The sequence below is a fragment of the Paramisgurnus dabryanus genome, chromosome 13 (assembly GCF_030506205.2).
Source record: "Paramisgurnus dabryanus chromosome 13, PD_genome_1.1, whole genome shotgun sequence".
Taxonomy (NCBI): domain Eukaryota; kingdom Metazoa; phylum Chordata; class Actinopteri; order Cypriniformes; family Cobitidae; genus Paramisgurnus; species Paramisgurnus dabryanus.
Genome location: NC_133349.1, coordinates 21468666 through 21491426, shown reverse-complemented (window position 1 = coordinate 21491426; position 22761 = coordinate 21468666). Strand labels below are relative to the sequence as shown.

At 36.5% G+C, this 22761-nt stretch overlaps 3 protein-coding genes across 5 annotated transcripts; 1 reads left to right on the top strand and 2 right to left on the bottom strand.

Annotated features, from left to right (window-relative positions):
• Positions 1-3220: 3220 nt before the first annotated feature.
• LOC135743492 (uncharacterized) lies at positions 3221-6615 on the bottom strand. Of its 2 annotated transcripts, none has more exons than XM_073811635.1 (5): positions 6139-6615; positions 5870-5982; positions 5624-5692; positions 4336-4467; positions 3221-4144 (listed from the first exon to the last, which is right to left on the bottom strand). In XM_073811635.1, exons 1-5 carry the CDS (start codon positions 6152-6154, stop codon positions 3773-3775), a joined length of 702 nt encoding a protein of 233 aa, XP_073667736.1. In that variant the 5' UTR covers positions 6155-6615; the 3' UTR covers positions 3221-3772. The 2 variants fall into 2 exon arrangements, with proteins under 2 accessions (XP_073667736.1, XP_065117305.1); XM_065261233.2 differs by having other exon boundaries at positions 3224-4144; positions 5870-5979; positions 6142-6614.
• A 971-nt stretch (positions 6616-7586) lies between these two features.
• On the bottom strand, positions 7587-16905 carry flcn (folliculin). The gene is made up of 12 exons (XM_065261229.2): positions 16630-16905; positions 16111-16320; positions 15858-16004; positions 15520-15741; positions 15183-15349; positions 14836-14927; positions 14267-14430; positions 14073-14186; positions 13793-13916; positions 12754-12879; positions 12543-12645; positions 7587-8255 (listed from the first exon to the last, which is right to left on the bottom strand). The coding sequence occupies exons 2-12, from the start codon at positions 16318-16320 to the stop codon at positions 8060-8062; spliced, it is 1665 nt and encodes a 554-aa protein (XP_065117301.1). The 5' UTR covers positions 16630-16905; the 3' UTR covers positions 7587-8059.
• A 171-nt stretch (positions 16906-17076) lies between these two features.
• On the top strand, positions 17077-22142 carry leng9 (leukocyte receptor cluster (LRC) member 9). Of its 2 annotated transcripts, none has more exons than XM_065261230.2 (7): positions 17077-17219; positions 17607-17697; positions 18695-18788; positions 19099-19226; positions 19340-19497; positions 19680-19845; positions 19993-22142. In XM_065261230.2, exons 2-7 carry the CDS (start codon positions 17628-17630, stop codon positions 20937-20939), a joined length of 1563 nt encoding a protein of 520 aa, XP_065117302.1. In that variant the 5' UTR covers positions 17077-17219; positions 17607-17627; the 3' UTR covers positions 20940-22142. The 2 variants fall into 2 exon arrangements, with proteins under 2 accessions (XP_065117302.1, XP_065117303.1); XM_065261231.2 differs by lacking the exon at positions 17077-17219 and adding an exon at positions 17332-17463.
• Positions 22143-22761: the final 619 nt, after the last annotated feature.

Here is a 22761-nt window from a genome sequence, read left to right as displayed (position 1 = left end):
AAAATTGTTAGGCCCGTAAACTTGCTCTGTTTGATGGAGTCAAGAAATCTGTAATATTAAAGATGAATATGAGGCAAAAGTACAGAATTTTATATTTTATTATTGGCTGTTTCAGCACATATGTCTTTTAACAAGGAAGAAGAATAGCACTTCATCCCTGTATCTAAGGTGAGTATATTGGGACAACTTAATTTCAAACAAATGTACAATATTCAAAAGCTATTTAGTTGCAAATCGCTTTTATGCGATCACAGTAGTGAATCTATGATATTGAATGTATCCCTTAAAATGCTTTTCCGAGCTTTAAATGCAGTTATTTTCAAACATAGCTTGTTTTGAGGAGTTTGCTTTCAGTATGCTTTTCAACTGGTCAAATGGAGATTGACTTGGCCATTCATTTCTTTTCCCTAATAAACTCTTTGTTTGAGTTGTGTTTTGGGTCATTATCCAGTGCCACCACAAAATGTTTCCTAATGAGTCTAGTCGTGGCATTTTTTTTTAACATTGCTTGCGAAAATGGTTTGGTTTTCTTCTGAATTCATTTTAGTACTGTCATCATTTATTAAGTCAACAGTAAAGATGAGTGTAAGTTGAAGCAACCATGCATGATTTGATGCTCTGGATCACATGCAGTTCTCCACACTTTTGTTTCTCTTTCAGTTTCTCCACACTTTTGCTTTCCCATCACTTTGATAAAGGGTAAGCGTTGTCTCATAATACTCTATTGGTTCATGTCTGCGCTTATTTGCAAACTCTTATCTGGTCTTTCTATTTTTGGTGCTGATCATAGCTTTGCATTTTGATGTGTAGCCTCCTGGGAACTTGGACTGCACCATATTGTTTCAGCATCAACATCGCACTGTGCATGTCTGCAATAGTCACATCACAGAACATGCGGTGCATTTTTTCGAAAGAAAAAATATTTGAGATGCCTTTGCCAGTGTTACACTAAAATGAAATCACAGGTTCAATAACATTTCATTTCAGTAACATATTGCAAACAAATGGCGACACATGCTGGTCAAATTTGTTAATGCAATAAAAATAGAAATTCTGTTGAATGAAAGTGCTTGGGCCAGTTTTGATATTGGCTGTCTTATTACTCAATAAAATATTCATTGGAGAAAACATAAAATAAGTTTAAATTTATATGTATTATTCCCGGTCTGTTGAAATTGCGCCTGGTTCTTTCTCCACCTCCACCGCAGTTTACAAAGGGATAGTTTACACAAAAATGAAAATTCTGTCATCATTTACTCACACTCGTGTTGTTACAAGCCTGTATACAGTTCCTTGTTCTTCTGATGAACACAAATGAAGATATTTTAAGGAATGTTCGTTATCAAACAGTTTGTGAGCCCTATTCACTTTCATATTCTTTTTTGCTTTATGAAAGTGAATGGGGCATGAACGGTTTGATTGCAAACATTCCTCAAAATATCTTCCTTTGTGTTCATCAAAACAAAGAAATTTATACAGGTTTATAACAACATGAGAGTTAATAAATGATGACAGAATTTTCGTTTTTGGGTGAACTATCCCTTTAAAATCCTTCACTGCACGGCAGGCAGTTACATATTGTATAATGTTATTAACAAGTTAAGATTTTTATATTTTAATACTGAAAAGTAATCTAAAATCACCCTAAAAACCACCCCCTAAAAATAAAACCCTTTCCAACTACCGCCCTTTTAAAAAAATGATTTGTCCTTTCCACCACTGTATAATCTTAAAGCTTCACATTTTTTATCTCAGTCAAACTCTGCACGGCACAGTAAGTGTGGACTGTTGCCATTTTCTTTAACATAAGGGGGTAGTTTCCTGGACAGGGATTAACTTAAACCAGGACTAGGCCTTAGATTTATTAGGAAATATAACTAGTTTTAACAAACATGCCTTACTAAAAACATATTACTTGTGTGCATCTATTTTAAGATATTTCAGTGCAAGTTGTTTAAGTTTGGAACAGCTCTTACATTTATTTAGTCTAGGACTAGCCTAATTCTTGTCCAGGAAACCTTCCTAAAGTTGGCATGGCATTTTGCATTTTTCTTTGCAGTGGTGGGATTTTTTTATACTGGAGCCAACCAGTAGAGTGCAGAGTTACCATAGCACACAGTTGGAAAACAACCAGATTAGTGAGCTAGCGGGAACTGGTGTCACAGAATTTCCAGTAATCGCTCTTGAAATAAACCTGCTTTAAAAAAATGTACATGTAAAATATTGTTCATAAGTATGCTTAGAACCACTGTTTCTATCTAAATTGCACAAAATGATTTGAGCTAATGTTCAAACCAACTTATCCGACCTGCCTGCATGCACTTTGGCTCAAATGAGTAAGTCAATTTCTTAAATACTGTATAACTAAAACCTTTATACTAGTGATGCACCGATGTATCGGCCGCCGATATTTATCGGCCGATTTTTGATGAATTTGAAACCATCGGCATATCGGCAATAGCACGAGAAAGGCCGATACCAATTGTTTATTAATTAACTGCATAAAGAAATCTGTAAAAAATGAGTTAATGTTGTTAATAAAATAAATGCTGAATTGCAAAAACCACCTTTGAAGGTTGTCATGCTGTATTATTATATTTGTTTTAGCTTAATTTGTGCCTCTCTTATTATGTTGGTCAGTTGAATGTTACTTAGATCCAATCCATGTTCAGTAAAAATAATTTGATGCAGAAATAAACTAGTTAATAGACCAACTGTATAGTATTGTATACAAGTGTTTAATATCGGTATCGGCCAGAAGTTGTCTGTTTTAATCGGTATCTGTATCGGCCCAAAAAAATCCTATCGGTGCATCCCTACTTTATACACCTGAATCTGTATTCATGGTGTGGTAATGAATATGTGAATAAATTATTATTTAATTGGATCATCAGCTTTAGTATTTGTATATTTAGTTTATGTATTTAAAGGGTCAATTTCTATGTCATGACTGGCTAATTGTGTTTTTATGTGTGCTTGTTGTTGCATCTCGAGCGTGACCCAGCTATCTAGTGTGTTAGGACATCAAAAGTGTGTGAACAAAAGCTCTCTGTGGATTTGCTCTTGTTTGTGCCATCATCTGCAAGTCCCTCCATTCAGCTGAGACTAGAGAAAGTCCTCATACATATACTGAGTACTTGTATTAACTGTGTAATTCTAGTATAATATCCAAGTTTTTCATTTAAATCTTTATAAGTCAGTCCATGCAAACATTTAATACATTTTGAAGAGATTTTATTTAAAAATCTATATTCAAAAAGAGAGACAAAAAAGATCTTTAGTAGTTTGCTCAGCCAGCACAGATTGATGATAAACTATGCTACAGTTTTATGTAGTATTGGAGTTTAGTGGTTTAATATCGAATGCTGAGCAATAAGCAATGTTTGGCTTCATGTATTCTTTTTTTTTAATACAACATTCAATGTTAAAAACACTTAGGTTTTTAGGTTTTACCTCAACTATGATGCAAGACACATGATTCCCTGTACAAAATGATAAAAAGTGATAAACCATTAAGTGTTAAGCAATGTTGCTTGTCACAAATGGGTTTGTACATAGTTGTGCTACAAGTATATATGCCACGCTTCACATATGCCATGCCATTGTTCCAAAAAACAGAGTCCAGTAGTGGCTGTCTGTAGATATCTCTTGATCATCAACCACTTGATTCAAAAAGCAATTTCTTTCGAAGACAGATCAAAGTCAAGGCAACACAGTCACTTTCCTTGCAAAGTAAGGTCTTGAAGCCTTTCATCCATAGTATTTGTAACATTTAAAACAATGAGATCAGAAATGCATGTGTTGCGATCCATAGAAAATATAAGATCCACCGAAAGAAACCTGGGAAACATAACTCAGTATATCCACTGGTAGGAACATAGTCAAGCTGTCTTTTACTTATCTGTCCTTCTATTACAGGCTGTGGCTCATCCATCTGGTCACTAATTTCCCTATTCTCCTCCTCCTTTGACTCCAAATCGTCTTCATCTTCTTCACTTGGTATAGGAAAGATGCAGCGATGCTCTCCGAAAGCACAATCCAAACGGAGCCATTTTGAAAAGAGCGATGAGGTGAAAGATAGCAGGTCTTCTGGTGTTGACTGAATCGATGGGAAATTTGCGATATCTGGAGTTTCCTGAAACTTCTATTTAAAGATGAATACAAAAAATTATAACAGCTATACGCAACTCAAATGGTGCAACATAAATTAAATACAAATTTATACAATCTGTCTAAAATAGAAGTAAGAATATATAGCTTCTTGATCCAACATAATATGTAATATTAAGGCATGTTAACATATATAATCATGTATAAGATGATCCAATCCCTGACCTTCTCTGTTAGTTTGTCCAGTGTGTATATCAGCTCACTGATTAAACGGTATTTAAGGTGAACTCGGTTGAGATGCTGAAGAAGTTTACTCCAGGAATTAGACAAGAACACTGCACCACTGAGCACACAACACTAAACACACGGAAGAAGAACACAAGACATTTGTTTATGATTAACTACTCAAACCAAAACAAAAGCGTTTAGGTCACATAAAAACACACATGAAAAAATACTGTTGTATAGTTTAGTGTTTACTATAGTAAAATGTAGTATACTGTAGTATACTACATTTACTTAACTTTAGTAGATTTACTTAACTTTAGTAGATTGATAAATTGTAGAAAATAGTGTAGTATACTTTATTATTTACTAGAGTAAATTAGAGTATATTACAGCAGTTACTACACTTTGATAATATATACTGTAGTATTTTGAAGTATTAACTAAAGTGAATTAATAAACTATAGTAAACATTGTAGTATACTTTATTATTTACTAGAGTAAACTGTATTATAGTATATATCATAGTAATCACAATGCTTTAATAATCTATACTAAAGAATTTTTAGTGTTAATTTAAGTATATTAATAAACTATAGTAAATTCTGTTTACTAGATTAAACTTTAGTATATTAAAGTAATATTATAGTAATCACTTCACTTATAATTATGATAATCTTCTATAGTATTTTTTAGTTTTAACAAAAAAATAATTAATAAACTATAGTAAAATACTGTAGTATACTTTATTATTTACTAAAGTCCCTGTAGTAAACTGTATAGTGTATTGTGGTAGAGTATAGTAATTACTACACTTTGTTAATGTATACTACATTTTGTTACTACAGCTTTTCAATGAATTGACAAACTGTAGTAAATACTGTAGAATACTTTAATATTTACTATGGTAAGGTTCAAAAGTAATATATACCTAGGAATTTTACTCCAGTTTATCATAGTAAATATTAAAGTATACTACAGTATTTTCATGTGGGCCTTTGCAAAACAATTCTCTGTAATATGGGATGTCAATATAGTGAAGTAAACTGAAGTGTAGTAAATTGTAGTCTACTGGTATAGTATTGTATACAGTGTTTTGTGGTATAGTAAATTATATTGTATTGTACTACACTTTGTTAATGTGTACTACAGTGTAGTATTAACTATACTATGGTAAGGTTCAAAATGAATTTTACACCATAGTAAATACTGAAGTAGCCTAAGTATACAACAGCATTTTCATGTGGGGGCTTTGCAAAACATTTCTATTTAATATGGTCATTCTTACCGGTTCATTACACACAGCGCTGTCGTTAAAATAATGAGACACCAAGTAGTTTTTTGGAAACACTTCTTGCTGTAACAGATATTAAAATTTGACATTGTTTCATTTAACATTAGACGAATCAATCTTGAGATAACACACTGCAGATTTCAACAACATACCAGACAGATACATGTAAGTACTTTACAAATACCGAGTAAACATGGCCCAGATTCTACAATGTATAATAAATCAAAATGCGAAACTTACAAATTTCGTCTTCTCTCCGTCGACAGTACGTTGAAGATTTCTCACCGTCGTCTTCATAAATTCATCGCACCCACTTCCTTGAACAGTCAATATTGATAGAAGTAACAGCACTGAAAGGTAAACGACATGTTGATCATTATAACACCTCAATATTTTTAATAAGCAAATGCATTTTCTGCTCTTAATGACGTCATCATTCCAGATAGCATTTTACACGCGCATCATTTGATGGTTCGTCACACTAAACACGCGTATTGTCACGTTAGCTGTACCTGTTGGTAACATGCTTCTACCGGCCAGTGTTGGCCATATTTCGCATGTTCTTCTCAGAGAAGTCCTTTTGCACGACAGATAGCTGATGGAAAGTTAGGGATTATCTCTGTGGTTTCCCAGCAGCCTCTTGAGGAAACGACAAAAACCTCTGTCTCCTGTTTTTACTCCTTAATCCAGCATTGACAGCTGCGCTCCATATTGTCTCTTCGGTTCATTCCCAGCCACACACTTGGAATTTCCAAATTTTCTGGAAAAAAATCTGATGCATGATATATCTTAGTTTCTTGTTCGGTCTTACTTTGCTTTTTATGCCCCCCTTCTCATTCAGTGGTTTTATTTGAGCCTTTAATAACAACTCCTCTCTCTTGGCACAGTGATTGGTCTGTTACAGAAAGCCAGCTTGCTTGCTGAAAGTGAAAGTCTCAAAAGCTCAATGCTCCTCTCTTCTCCCCCGGTCTCTTTAAAGCTCCCACCCCTTTACCTCTTTTTAGCCAGCATGCACTCCCCCCTCTTAATCAGCTCCCAATGCACGGCCTTTCCCGGACTTGTTGTGCATTTTGCCAGTGTGTTTTTTTTTCAATCCCCCTTACCTACTCGTTTGAGATGTCTGTGCCCCATCCATGTGACCCCATCCCACTACACCCACGACAATGTGATGACTAAGCCTGTTGGGATTCAGATTTGAAATAAAAACAAGTATTTTATGCACTTTTATGTTTTTTATATTGTTAAAGATTACTCATCATCAGACATGTGATGCTTATAAAATGAGGAGGGAATGCTGTCATTTTTATAGACAAAGCATTGATAGTTTGTCACATGGCTGCATCAAAGCAGCATTGTTCTGAATGCATCAAATGTGTGTGTACGGCCAAGCTGACCATACAAAATTGGTATAGTTGTAAATATAAATCAGTGTCAAAGAAAATGTTACAGTAAAGTGAACTTTATGTTCATGAATGCATGATAAACAGTGTTGCACAAGATATATCCTGGCTGTTATCCAGCAAATCCTACACACTGCAGTCAATCAGCTTGTACAAACAGGAAGTATCTTGCAAATTTGACCTGTGGGTTACACTCTGTCCTGCCATTATTAAAATCCTTTTAACCACAGTGACAAATCAAATACAGGATTTTACAACAAATTACACTCATTTTAGGAACTGTGTAACAATTACCTACTACAATTTAACTACAATGATCGCCTTGTATTGGTAGAAATACACTTATTTAGCCCAATCTCCCTCAAATGAAACTAGTGCATATTATCTGAGAGCTGCTTATGTTGAGTATATGTTAGCAGTGTTTATTGAATGGCTTGAATTCATGTAGCATGCTGTAACAAGTTGTAAAAATGGTAATTGGTTTTGTGTTGTTATAAAATTTTGTTACAGCAATAAATGTCACTTTTAGCAATTGCAAGAATTAATTTAGATTACAATTTTAACAAGCTGTACAGATTCTTTATTTATTATGTCTAATGTTACAGTAAAATCCGTTGATAGAAGTTATCAAACAAGAATAAATACATTGCAAATAAAATTAATATTTTCTCTCTGAGAGTCACAAACAGAACATGTGATGACGTGAATGTAAGTGCACCGTTATCCTCCATTAGACGTACACAAATACCCAGTGATTAAGACATGCCTGGTCATGACAGTAAAACAACATTCCATTTAAATGCACATCTCTAACTAAATCTTTCCAAGGCTTCAATTACAGCGATTGCCTTATCTTTCTCTCTGAGAAAAATTTCCTTATACTATACAGAAAACCATTCTTTCAAAAGGGCCACGACCTGGTCGCCTTTTCCTATAATTCACACATGCACACATGCTTTCCTTTCATCATACCCAAGCAATGAGTCCTTTGTCCCCCTGCCCACCCTCCCTCCCTTACTCCCTCTCTCTCTCACTGGCTCAGACTTCTCACAGCTGTCATCAGATGGCTCTTGTAGGTCTTGCTGAGTCCTGTCATCCAAAACTTAAGAAGCCGCACGTTGTCTTCTTCACCTGGTCCTGTGGCCCCCAGTAGGACTAAGATCTTCTGCGTGTCTTCTTTACCTCTGCCGTCCACCTTGGAGAACTTAAATAGAACTTTGACTTTGCTGTAAACAAAGAAAACAAGACGACCAGGTGTTGAGAAACAGCACATAGGGTCAGAACAAGAACAATAGACACAAAAAAAGAAAACAGGACATAAAGGAAATTGCGAGGTAAAGAAGGAAGGAGAACTGCGCGAACAGGGAATATGAAAGGAAAGCTGAAAAAATGTTTTTCATTTAAACCACCACAATATTTTAAATGGTTTGTACAATGTGTAATAAAAGCATTGTGAAGTGTTCCATAACTTCTTTTATAACAGTATATGAGAAACAATTTAAAGGAATAGTACCCCAAAATAAAAAATCTGTCATCATTTACTCACTCTCATGTAGTTATAAACCTGTATGAGTTTCTTTATTCTGTTAAATGCAGAAGATGTTTTAATAAATTATCATTTTCTTATTTTGTGTTTAAAATAATAAAGAACAGGTTTAAAAAACATGATTTGAGTAAATGGTGACAGAATTCTCAGTTTTGGGTGAACATTGCCTAAGCTAATACAGTGAAGTTCACAAATATAAGACTACTAGTAAAAATTTGACTGTTTAGCATTTTTCTACAGGAACGCAATTTTTTTAAAGCAACAATATGTAAGATTTTTGTAATAAAATATCCAAATACCACTTACACAGTGTAATATATTTAAGGCAGTTGTGTACTTACATGCAGGGTTCCCACACCTTAGTTAACTTCAAATTCAAGGACCTTTCAAGGACTTTCCAGGTCCAATACCCTCAAATTCAAGGACTAAATTTGGGGACACATTTCAAATGAGAGCAAGGTTACATCGTGTTACCTTTTAAGATACATTGTTACAGTTCCCTTTCGAGGGAACTCGCGCTGCATCACTGCAGTGACACTTTGGGGACGCTTACAGGGGTAAGTGTGTCTGAATGTGTATATCAAATTCAACCAATGGTGAGGCTTAACGACAAAGACAGGTTGACGCGGGAGTCAGGAAGTATATCGCTATCTGAAATCTTGCCAAAGACGGTGTTACAGGGACGCAGGAAGTATGGCAAGGGAGACGCAGCGTCTCGTTCCCTTTCTCAGGGAATAACAGTTACATACGTAACCCGAGACGTTTTCATGTGTCAAACACAACTATGCAAAAAAGCATTTTGGTATAAACCAACATTAGCATACAGAAGATATAAGCATTTAAAGCAAACAGTTTCCATGTGTGCTTAAAACATCTAGAATTTTTTTTGATGATATTATCCTACACAAAACTGTATGGATTTTTTTCCAGAAAACTTCTTGCATAAAATAGATTCAAGCACTTTCAAAGATCTGTATCTATGTATGTATATTTTCAAAAACTTCCCAGGGCCTTTAATTTTCCCCCAGATTCACAAATTTTCAAGGATTTCAAAGGACCCGTGGGAACCCGTTATTCCAAAAGTGACCAAGGATTTGAAAATCCTGAGAAATTTCTATTTTTAATAATGGTGTGTCCTCTACAGCAAATGTTTCACCCATTGTTATAAAATATATCTGCTGCTGAATTACTAAGTAAAATGGACTGTTCCATCATTGCTCAGAGGAACAATGCAATTTGATTATAAAGTTGATTTAAGAGGAGAAAACATATAAAGAAATGCAGCAACGTTTATGATGCTCAGCTAAAATGATCTCAAATGCTTTCAAATGGCAACAAAACCCCAAAGCACATGGAAGAAAACAAGCAACTACTGGTACAGATTGAATAATAGTCAGGAATGCAAAAGGTTCAGCCTTTCATCACCTCTAGAAAGATCAAAGATGATCTAAAATGATCTGCAAGTACATGACAGTCAAAAGACATCTGAATGAAGCTGTTTGCAAGAAGCTCCCACAAAGCACCAGTGTTGAAAAAAGACATCTGCAGAATCACATCAACTGTGGTGGTCTGATGAGAGTAAAATTGTTCTTTTTGGGTCAAGTGGTTATCGACAGAACCTCGGGTGACCCCGGGTACTGAATTCGAGCAACAGTACAGTAATCATCTATGGAGCACAAATCATGATATGGAGATTTCTATACTACCGTGTTGGGCCTATTTATCGTATACAAGGGAACATGGATCAGTTTGAATACATCAGAATAGTTGAAGAGACTATGTTGCCCTTTGCAGAAGAGGAAATGCCCCGATAATGGGTGTTTCAACAAGACAACAAGCCCAAACACACAAGCAAGAGGGCAAAGTCTTGGTTCCAGACAAAAAGGATTGAGGTTATGGAGTGGCCAGCTCAATTCCCTATCTCTACCCCAATGAAAACTTATGGGGTGACATTAAAAATGCAGTTTCTGAAGCAAAACCTAAAATTTAATAGGAACTTTGGATCCTGGGCTGAAATGTCTGTTACTAGGTGCCAGAAGTTGGTTGACTCGATTTGACACAGATGTGCAGCAGTTATCAACAACAAGGGTTATGCAACTAAATATGAGTAATTCAATAACTTAAAATGGAGTTAAAGAGTCTTCAGTTTATAAGTATCTAAAGAGAAAAATGTTGACACTTTGAACTGCTTTATATTCATTTTCTAACTCCATACATTTATGTAAAACCTAAGCCATGCTAAACATGAAAATAGCATCTTGTATGCATCAGTTGAAGAAAGTAAATCTGACCCTACAAAAAGCAAATACTCTCAGAGGTTTGCTTAATTGTTAAGAAATATTTCTTATTTTTTAATATTAGACCTTTGAACCCCACTGTATATGATGAATACAATTAAAAGCTACTACACAGTGGCAAGAAAACGTATGTGAACCTTTTGGAATTTCATGGTTTTCTATATAAATTTGTAATAAAATGTGATCTGATCTTCATCTAAGTCAAGAGTATTGACAAACATAATGTGTCTAAAAAATATTACACAAAAAAATGTCTGATCTTTCATGTCTTTATTGAGAACAACCAAAAAAAACTCATAGTGCTTCTGGAAAAAGTATGTGAACCCTTGAGTTAATGACCTCAAAAAAGCTTATTGGAGTCTTAGCACACCTAGAGTCTCATTAAGATGTATTGTGGAGGTGTATTATGCCTCGCCAAAAAGAGCTTTAAGAGGAGAAACGATTAAGAATTGTTTGAAAGATATTTTAAAGACTTTAGAAATTCACCTCTTCAGTTAGGCAAACACTCTACAAGGGACTATTGCTAATCTACCAAAAAGTAGGCGCCCAGTCAAAATGACACCAAGAGCGCATTGAAGACTCTTTAATGAGGTAAAGAAACAACCCATAATGACAGCCAAAGATTTGAAGGCATCATTGGAACTTGCTAACATCTCTGTTCATGACTCTACAATACGTAAAACACTGAACAAGCAGGGTATCCAAGGCAGAACACCACGAAGGAAGCCATTGCTTACTAAAAAGAAGATTGCTGCACGCCTGAAGTTTGCAAAAGAGCACATTGACATTCCACAGCGATATTGGCAAAATGTTTTGTTGACTGATGAAACTAAGATTGAACTATTTGGAAAACACCCACATCTGGCGTAGAAAGGGCACGGCATATTATTATGAAAACATCATCCCAAATGTAAATTATGGTGGAGGAAACATCATGATTTGGGCCTGCTTTGCTGCATCAGGGCCTGGTCAGCTTGCAATCATTGAGAGGAAGATGAATTCCCAAGTATATCAGACAATTCTTCTGGATAATGTGAGAATGTCTGTACGTCAGCTAAAACTGTGTAGAAGGACACAATCCAAAACACCGGAGCAAGTACACAAAAGAATGGCTTCAGAAAAACATAATCCACCTTACAAAGTCAGAGTCCAGACCTCAACCCAATAAAGATGCTATGGATTGACTTGAAGAAGGCCATGCACATGAGACGTCCAAAGAATATGACAGAGCTAAAGCAGTTTTGTCCAGGAGGAATGGGCTAAAATTCCTCCTCAACAATGTGCAGGATCCACAGCTACGGGAAGTGTCTGTATAAGGTTATTGCTGCCAAGAGGGTTCAACCAGTTATTAATTCTAGGGGTTCACTTACTTTTTTCATTGCCATTTTGAATGTTGAATGAGTGTGTTCAATAAAGACATGAAAGATCAACATTTTTGTGTAATTATTTTTAGACATTATGTTTGTCAATACCCTTAACTTCACAAATTATTCCATGAAATTCCAAAAGGTTTACATACTTTTTCTTGCCACTGTTTCTATACCATATCAACTAAAGAGTTAGAGATTGTCATGGATCTCTATTGATTTCAGACTGAAGAGATAGAAGTAAAATATTATATGTATGTATGTATGTATGTATATGTATATGAAGACAAAATATGAGTTTACTTCATCCACTCTTCTTTGAGACACAGCAGACAGAGAGACACCACCTCCACTGACAGATTCTCATTACAAAGAGCCACTTCAATCTTATTCAAAAGAGTTGGACCTGAGAAAAAAGACAAATTATGGTTTGGTGATAGAAAGTGTGTCTTTTAGGCTATACATAAATAAAGACACATAACATCAGAATAGTTTTGCACCCCCTGCCATTTACCTCTGTCCACGGGTTGCGTGTTGGCACTGCTAATGTTGAACTGGTAAAGTGAGAGAATGTAGTCATCCGACATAGGATTTACACATCCACGCTCGACATTAAGAACATCCACCAGCACTGAAAACTCTGTGAGACAGATTGACAGACAAAAAAAGTAAGATAAATAGGGTTTAGAGAAAAATAATAATGGCTGTCTAGCCATGCAAGGGTGCCCCATGAGCGATGAACTTCCAGATGAACTTGACACTTGAGTTATAAAACAATTTTAATGTGTTTTGAAAGAAAACAGACACACAAAAGTTGAGAAATTTGCAGAATCTTACAATAAATACTCTCTATTTCACCTCTACTCATTGTCTTGAACAATATGATATAATTATAACATATAATCTATAATATATCATATTATATAATAAAATCAATATTCACTTATAAACATCTTGTTATAAAAAATTATCTTTCCCTAATAGGCAGAACATCAAATGAAGTGATTCTGTTCTTTAATACAGATGATGCTGAGCTTTTCTCTGTGTACACATATCTATACAAGTACAATTTTGACTGTATTATTTGTGTCCCCTTAAAAATGTATGAGTCAGTGATGTGTGGGTTGATCCAAAATGAGCGGGTGCCTGCGGTCACCCAGGGCTATGAGTCATCCAAAAATATTTTTAATGATATTCGGGTCGGTCGGGTTGTTTGAATAAAAGATGCCAATTAACTATTTTAAACAATGCCTACTTTTAAAAAATGCGGATCGGGCCAGGAAGCGGATCGGGTACAATTGTTTTTTTTTGCAGAGTTGCGGGTGGGTTAGTTGAAAACATCGGTCAGATGCGGGTTGTTTCCCCAGAATGGTTGGATGAGAATTATAAAACATTTCCATTGCTGAAAGGAGTGCAGCTGTTCAGTGTTAATGGGGGACCTCAGGATTGGGATATTATACTGTAAATATACAGTAGATGTTTAATAACTTGTTATGTATAGTGAACCCTAAAGAATTCACAGATTTTTCAATGCACACACTAACAAAATGTACCTGATGAACTGACATGGGCTGGGATCTGTACATCTGGGCTTATCCCAAGGAAGTTGCATCGATATGCTTCCTCATAGTGAGGACTGTATGGAACTGCTCGAACACAGCCAACAGGAAGCAAAGCCTTCAAAATGATTAAAAATAAGAATCAGAACTACATTGGAAGCAATAATAAACACACTGCCAGTGTCTACTTACTATATAATATAGGCCTGGGCATTTTATGCTGTTGACATATCACACCGGTGTGATGGAAAATCTGCATAAGTTTTTAGCTGACCTTTAATACATTAAAAGCTGACTGGATGAGTCCAGGATCTGCACTTCTCCATATGACTTGGTTTCCCATGAGAACATGCCATGCCAGCTGTCGAAAATCTGCAGCACCAAGGACCTGACAATCAATCATATTTCGGTAAGTAATTTATGGTTAGTAAATAAACTTTTGAGTTAAGTGATTGAGAACACATTCACCTGTCTTAAATGTCTCAGTGATTTGAACTTTGGCCCAAGAAGATCCTCCTGCGTCCCATCATCACATTGAAAATCTTTGACCAGCATACTATCCGATTGGCTGGGTTGAGGGTTAGATCCGCCCCCTTCAGCACCATCCCAGACAGTCATCTCTTCTTCTTGTTCTGTGAGAGAATTATACAAAAATTCACTGTCAACTTTTTCCCTAAAACTTTTATGCAAAGTCATTACTTTTATTCTGTTAATTTAATACTAAATTGAAGTAATAACTGAAGGGTTTTTCAGACTTACAAACAAAATGTTGGGTCAATAGGCGAAAACTTTTTTATTAGCATGTTTGGTCTAAGTTGTTCTTACGTTTTTTGCATACATTTAAATAAATTTTAGTATGAAAGTTTTTGTTGAATCATGATTTGTAAGTTAAAACTTCCGTACGCACATTTTGCAAACAAATTTGTGCGTACGCTTGCTTAGTGAATGACACCCATTGTTTTTATATTTTCCAGTCTAAACAAAAACATTTTTTTTGGGTTTCAATAGTAATACTGTTGTGTGTTGTATAATGTTACCAGTTTGTCTTTCAATGAGAACCAGTGTGTCTTCTGTGGGTGCTCCTTCCAAAAGCTTTTCAGTTAACCGGCTGCCACAAGCTTTCAGTAACCTACAAAACCCAGACAATTAACAAGTAATTCAAAAGCAAGCAGGAAATACAAAACACATACATAGTATGTTTGTTTAGTGTTTTTTGCTATTATTTTTTACAAAATATTTAATGTTAGGGATTTAAACAAACAAGTAACCCCAAACAACCTTACAATTTTGCCCCAAGGCAAAAAGTGGTACTCTACAAGCAAGTTTGGATAAGGGTGTGTCTTTGTCCAAATTCTTATATACACATCCACAGTGTTTTACGCACCAGCTGAATGCGGAATGTAGACTGGCCCACAGGTTGGGATGCTGGGTCAGGGATGTGAGTGAGCGGGCCGCATTGCCGCTACGCTGATGGGGGAACACCGCAGGAGAAAATGCACTGTTCATACGCACCGCCCTTTGAGGACACACACACTGCTCGCTGTCAAACACCTGCAGTAAAAATGTAATCAGTAATTTCAATTGGGTTGTATAAACCTCACCACTTGGATATAAAAAACAAAAAGAGTTAGAATGAAAGCATACAGTGCTGACAAAACTAGTTGCAATGCATCACACGCCCAGTTGTATTTCTAGTACTCCTATAAATATCACTCAAGTACCTTGAGTGCTGTGCTTTGTAAACTGTGAATGGTTAGCCGCAGGTGGCGCAGCAGGAATGGCCAGGAGTTGATAAGGTAGATCCTGTCCATTGCCACCACAACAATGCTGTACCAGCGCTGAAAGCCCCGTGCAAGGCTGTCTTTAATGAAAAATGTATGGGAGAAAACAAATCCATGCTGTTCATCTCCAAAGAAGATAGGCCCCTCCCTACCAGGACAAACCTAAAGAGCAATACACAAATAAGTCAAAATTAGTGACATAAATTTTATATTTACACAAACTGAATGATGCAACCAATACTCTATTTGTAAAAACAATATTTAACACATGCACACACCTCACAGCTAAGGCTCCGCACACATGCCTGTCGCACCACGCTGAAGAGCTGCGGCTGGCGTGGGTGCTGATGGCTGATGTAGCGAATACCCGTCTCACTGTCCACACTCACAAACCCTGGGTGGGATGCAGGAAGTGAACGACAGCCCTGATGAGAAAAGTACAGATATTAAAAGATGCATGAGAAATTGATAAAATAGAGAGAACGTTTGGATGAAAACTAAAATTCGAAATGCGATATTTTTCTGGCTTACCTCGCACATATCGGCTTTCTGCGTGGCAGAGCTGTTGGCTCTCATGGTGAGACCCTCGCCCTCCCTGTCCATGTCTCGGTCCCGGTCACCAGGAATGGCTGACCCAGCCTGCGAGGGAGACGGGGAGGGAGGGTGAACGGCCTCTGTACAAAACAGTGTCCGTGGCCCATGGAGTTCACAAAAGTGGCAAAGAGCAACTAAAGCGTTCATCTGGAGAAACATCAAACCATCATATTTATGTTAAGATAAACATAAACAATGCAACACAATACAACAATATAATCAGATGTTCAACAATATAAAAATACATATATGATAATATGAGTGTGTGTGCGTGTGTGTGTGTGTGTGTGTGAGAGAGAGAGAGAGAGAGAGAGAGAGAGAGAGAGAGAGAGAGAGAGAGAGAGAGAGAGAGAGAGAGAGAGAGAGAGAGAGAGAGAGAGAGAGAGATCAAATAGTAATAAGAGTTGACTGTAAATAAATAAAATATCTCAACACAGTACAAAAAAACATCCTTACCTTTGCTAACAAGCTGGTAGAGCTGTAGTACCGACTGTTACGGCCAGTAAACTATAAAGAACAAAACACTGCAACGGAAAGCATTGCCAGCAACTTCATCTGTATGTGTTATAGATGTTACTTACAATACAATAGTTTCTTATTACGCTTCGCAGTCAACATAATGGTACGCCATCCTCAACGACGTACTACTTTCCAAATTCGTACAGAAACACGATCCTAATTATTAGTTTTATTGTGTTTACATCGTTAAGTCCATCCTTGCTTAGTCTAGTTTGTCATGTGACGGTGGATGTCACGCGCTTGGAGCATAACATCGCGTACGTGACTCACAGCTGGTCTTGTCTCTCACGATGAATGGACATTGTCGACGTCTATACATTCCAGTTAAAACCATGTTATATAAATTTTTATTGTTGTAGTCATATGTCAACGCCAAGTATATGTTTGTTATCTAAAGAGCGAAAGAGCACGCTCAGTGTTTTAAATGTAACTCTCTCGAAAACAACAGTTCCCATCAGCAATCGCGCGGCGATACCGGAAGTTACGTTTGTGACCATTACGTAAGGGCCCTGGTTGTTAGCAGCTCAGTAAGTACATTTGTAAATAACGATTTTATAAATGATACAGATAACTTTAAATATTTTAAATACAAAGAGTATGTTAAGAACCATACGAGTTAAGTAAGTTGCGGGTTACGTTGTGTCACGCGTGTCTAATAAAGTTAAGTAAAGCAGAGAATGATTAATATGAGTCATTTGTAGAATGTGATGTCACCATGTAGTTGCATTTCACTTCAACTTCTAGCCTAGTTGTATTGTTCTGTGTCTGAAGGTAACTTAGGCTAGTTCATCATCTCTGATTTTCTATAACTATATATTTGGGTGTATGAAATCTGTTTTTTTACTTCGTATCTTCATGAATTATGTTGCTTTTTTAATGTAATTGGCTGTAAGAACTTGTCTGTTTTAATGAAGCTTAAGGTGAAGCTGTCAAATATGGAGTTCAGTGACGAGAAGAATACACAGCAAAACATTACAGAGGATTCTAATAAACACATACAAAGCGGTAAGTCGACTGTTTAAAGTAATGTCGGGTTAATTATTGCAAAATATGCGTATAAAATCTTGTGTGGTATTGTTTAATCATTTACAGCGACTGTCAATTGTAGGTTTGCTCTATTTCAGTACGAATTTTCGCCTGTCGCTAATTCAGAAAGAATTAAAAGTTACTAATTTGTCTAACTTGGTCATAATCTTGTTTGTTAAAGCCCAGTTCAAAAAGTATTTGTTAAATTTAGAAGCTATAGTTTAGTTCTTTTGTTCACTATGCAAATGACCTGAAGAGGGCAGTGAAAAGCCTTTCAAAAGCAGGTGTGTTTGACGTCACTTCACGCGACGCAGCGCAGACTTTATGGCTGATGACATCGAAGTACCGCGAGAGCTATTGGAACGCACAGATTTCGGATCGCTCTCGCGGTACTTCTATGCAGTAAGTTTATTATACACACGTATATTAATCAGCCTGTTTACTGTACGAGCAGGAAGCACAGTACATACTCTTAATATAAACAAGATCTGCATCTCAGCAATACTAATCTTACCAGTACTTATGGGGAAAGCCGTTACTGTACTGTTTTCAGTTAAAAACTTTTTATCCGAAAGTATTCAAAAGTGACTGATAAAATATCTGTGCTCAATTGTGGCGCCTGAATAGGTATTTGTTTTAAGGTGTACCTTTCTTTCAGGTAGATGTAAGGGTTAAAGGTTTGTTTGTTTATTACGTCAAACCAGTGTTAAAGCGTAGGTGGTGGGTGGGGTTGAAGACATGGATTTAAATCCCTATACGCCCTACAAGTTTGGTTTACTTTTCACTCGCATCTTTACATACCATCAATAAAGGAAACATAAGACGCTTCTTTTCTCTTTTAACTCCTAATGCCTTTTTACTAAGGACTTGTGTATGCTGTCTGTATATGAATATATGTATATTGCTGAATGTTCTGGTTGCTTTGTGACAGGCCTATGTTATGACTTTACTCTACTTTTGTTTCCCTTGCCTTTAGATGAGACAAAACAAGAAACAAGCAAAGACACTATTTGCCGGCACTTCCTCTTGGGCAGATGTCATTTTGGAGACAGATGTCGACTGTCTCACAGGTTTGTCATTTCTCTTTTGATAGCAGTGTATTAACTGAAGCAAATAATGCCTTGGCTCTTTTCTAATATTATATTATATTATTTTCTATAATATTCTAAGATAGTGTGTCTGATGTCCCTCACTGTGGAAAATGATGTCAAATCAACATATATTTTTATGTTACTTCAACTTAACAATTTAAGTGAAACAATTTCAACTTGTTTTTATATGTTATGTCAATTTATAACAAGTCAAAGCTTAAAATAGCAGGTTGAATTGACCTGCTAAACCCAAGTTGTTTTAACTTCATGCTGCATTTCTTTTTTACAGTACTCAAACCACACTGTCAGAGGACGATGACAAAATGGTTACAGACAAGCAGGGTATCAGCCCGAAAAATAGGACAAAAATTCATACGGATAAGAAAGAAAAGCACCATATGAGTAGAGATAGAGAAGGTGTGTTACTACAGATGATTTAATAATGAAATTTCAGTAGACAAAAAGCAAAAACACTTTAACCTTTAAAATGTGCAGCTTATAATTACAAATGGTTGCCCTTTATGCCACAGAGCGAATGAAAAAGCCACGCATGCGTACTGCAGATGATGTCATCTCGAGAATTATATGGGACCCCACAGCTGACCCAGCTGATTTTATAGTTGGTCATCTGGATCGTTTTCTTGGCGTGCTGGAACGCCCATTCTCTGACTTCTCATGGGATACTCAAGTGTGTAACACCTTCATATGATACATTATCCTATATAAAGTTTATCAATTAAGGCAAGTGGTCAAATATCTAAATGATCAAAGCCATAAGCAGCTTTAGACTTTTATGATTTATGGTATTACTAGCGGCATTTCTACCAGTTAAGTTACAGGGCACTAAAGACTTTATAATGTTTTTGAAAGGTATGCGACTGTGACTTCTCTGAGGAACTGGCTCTCCCCCGTCATAGGATCCAATATTTTAGCTACAAAGGCCAGCGTGTGTGGGACAGAGATAGTCGTACTGACAGGGTGTTCGGCTCCACAGGGCAAACCATCGTGCCTCCTTTTGCTAGTGAAAATCAACAAGGTAAGAGTCTTATGTTGGTTGGGAGTCTTTTCCACCAATGTTGTGTTTACTAGTCTTTGTCAGAAAGCTGGTATTGAACATGCATGAATTATCTGAACTTTTAAATGGATAAAATTTTTACATTTATTGGAATGATTCAATCTTTAGAAACAGCTGACCCTGGGCAACACGAAGAGACTACAAACGCAGCAGATGTTTCAAATGATCTAGAGGAAACAACTTCTGATTTTTCTAAAGAACAGGATGATGCATCTACATCAAACAAACAAGAGCTGGGAGATGACGGAAATGCTGATGATGAAGTCAGTGGAGACAGTGCACTTTTTGAAAATGAAGACAAAAAGATGGAGGTTGCTGAAAATTCTTTGCCTCATCTGGCAGAGGAGCTATCCATCACTCAGCAGGAAAACCCTAAAATAGAGGAAGAATGGAAAGACAGCTGGGATGGAGATATGGTTGCAGAGTCAGTATCATCTATACCACAAGAGCCGAGATCAGCCCGTCAACCACGTAAACCCACCCACTTTATCTGCTTTCGCGTTGACTCTCCCGCTGCTCTCCAGGCCTACCATCGCGTTCAGAGGAAAGTTCTCTCTCACGTTCCCCAGTCAATGCCGATATGGGTCGACCCTGCAACCTTGCACGTTACCCTTTCCTTGCTTGTCCTCAAGAGCCCTGAGGAGGTCAGTGCTGCCTCTGAACTCCTCTGTACCACAGTCAGAAACTCTCACAAAGCGCCTATTTCTGTGTCCTTCACCCCAAAACTTAAGCATTTTAATGGGACTGTTCTACACATAACCCCTCAGCCCATCCCTGATATCCAGAGCCTGAATACCCCTTTGCAGGAGGTATTCAGGGAGAAGGGCTGGCTTCATCGTCATTCACGAAGCCCCTCGTACCATCTTACCTTGGCCAAACCACAGGAGAAAATGACAGAGAAGATGTTTGAAGGAATAGGGTCTGTGAAACTGGCCAAAGATGTGAACTTTGGAAAGCTTGAAGTAAATAAACTGTATCTTTGTGTGAACGGTCAGCCTAAAACTGAAAGCGGTTTCTACCAAGCTGTATGTGTTGTGCAGCTGCCAAATGTGTAAACGTTCTTGTTTTTGTAGAATCAAAACTCAGGGATGGTGATTACAACCACATCATATAAGGATTTATTTTTAATGAAGTTTATTTAACAAAGTTTTAAAAGACCATTATAATATAAATCTTCGTATAAATAGCTATCCTTCACTAGTATCAATCCACTCCATCACCTCGGCTGGTACCCATCACAGTTAAGGAGGAGGGAGTACTCTGGGTTCATGCCAAATTCTGCGTTGCGCTGAATAGGTTTTTTCAAAACATGGCAGCTTAGCCTTTAAAAAAATTCATATTTTCAAAGTCAATATATTAGCTTCATAGTTTTTTTAAACCAATGTTTATAACCATTTTAGTGAGAGAAAGTAGGGACTGGTCCTTCTGTAACATTTGACTGGATTTTTATATTTAGTAATTTCATAGTAACTAAACAGCTTAGATGTAAACACCACCTCTGTCAAAAATGTAATAATGATACTGGCCGAATGCTCTTGGCACTTATTATACATTCATCAAACACTTTCACTTCAAATACGCTTAATTCCGGCCTCAGGCCATTCAAAAACCGGTTTGTTTGCCATAATCTGTGTTTAACGCCACAGTGATTTTTTCAGCAAGTCCTCAAAGTGCCCAGAAGTGTCATAGGATGAGAAATGTTGCGCAGAAGTTAAGAGTTTTTTCTCGGTTTACCGAATATATTAGGACAATGACTGATTTTTTAACCTTTTAACTGTATTCATAAAAAGAATAGTGAAGTGTAGATGTACTTAGAGGGTTTTGCCTCAAAAGACACCAATAAAATGACTAAAGTCAGATTTGTAAAAAATAAGGTGCATTTTAATTACTCCGTAATAACCTTTTTCATTGCTATTAAAGTGAAATTAAATTACTAAACCTAAACACGAGCCTGTTAAAAAAATGCTCATTTACAAGAAAACATGTCAGACGGACTTAAATGGTTTTGCTTCAACTGTAATCTTTATGTTTAATAATTTATTACTAAATATGGTTTAATAATAAATGGTTCGTGGTTAATGGTTTATATATATAAAGGTCCCATTTTAATGCAAAAACTATATTGAATGCTCAGGTAATATTACTTGACATCTTGCACACCTGAATACAATTCAGATGAATCGTAGAACTATAGTACAATGTGCACTTTCAATTTTATTTTTACATCTCTATACAAATAAAAAAGTATTTTTCCTTGAGGTTTGTGTTATGCATTTGCTTTTTTAATTGTTTAGATAAATACACACAGCACCCAGTTTTTGAAGTCTGCCATTCACCTTTATCTTTGTTTTTCTATTTTTAATTCCTGTACAAGGCGTGTCATTTTATATCACATATTGAATTGGATGTGAGGATGATGGTATAATTTTGGTTGAAAGTGGACTGCATATAAATAAGTAAAACAGCATGTATTTCAACTGTTTTTATAGCACAAGCATTAAATTATTCAAGATCCAACAGCTCTTAACAGCCGACACATTTAGTCTCTTGAATGTCCCGAGACCTATTATTTCAAAACAAAGAGCGTGTCAAACTGAATGATGCATTTTATGATTATTTTACTTGCTTTCTATGAGTGCTTCGCTTTTTTGTGCGATACAGTAGCAGCACTCCTCGTGATATCATTGGGGAAGTCTTGCATACGTAATATAATTTTCTCTTTCCTTTTGGATGCATGCATACTCTGCAAGTGTATGAGTGGTGGTGTGCTCAGTCTCCATCCCTCCTCCTGTGCTTCTCTATCTAGCACCCTTCCCCCATCCTCTCTCGCTTTTTCTTTCAGTGACACAGAAAAACCAACACTACCCTCCCTCTCTC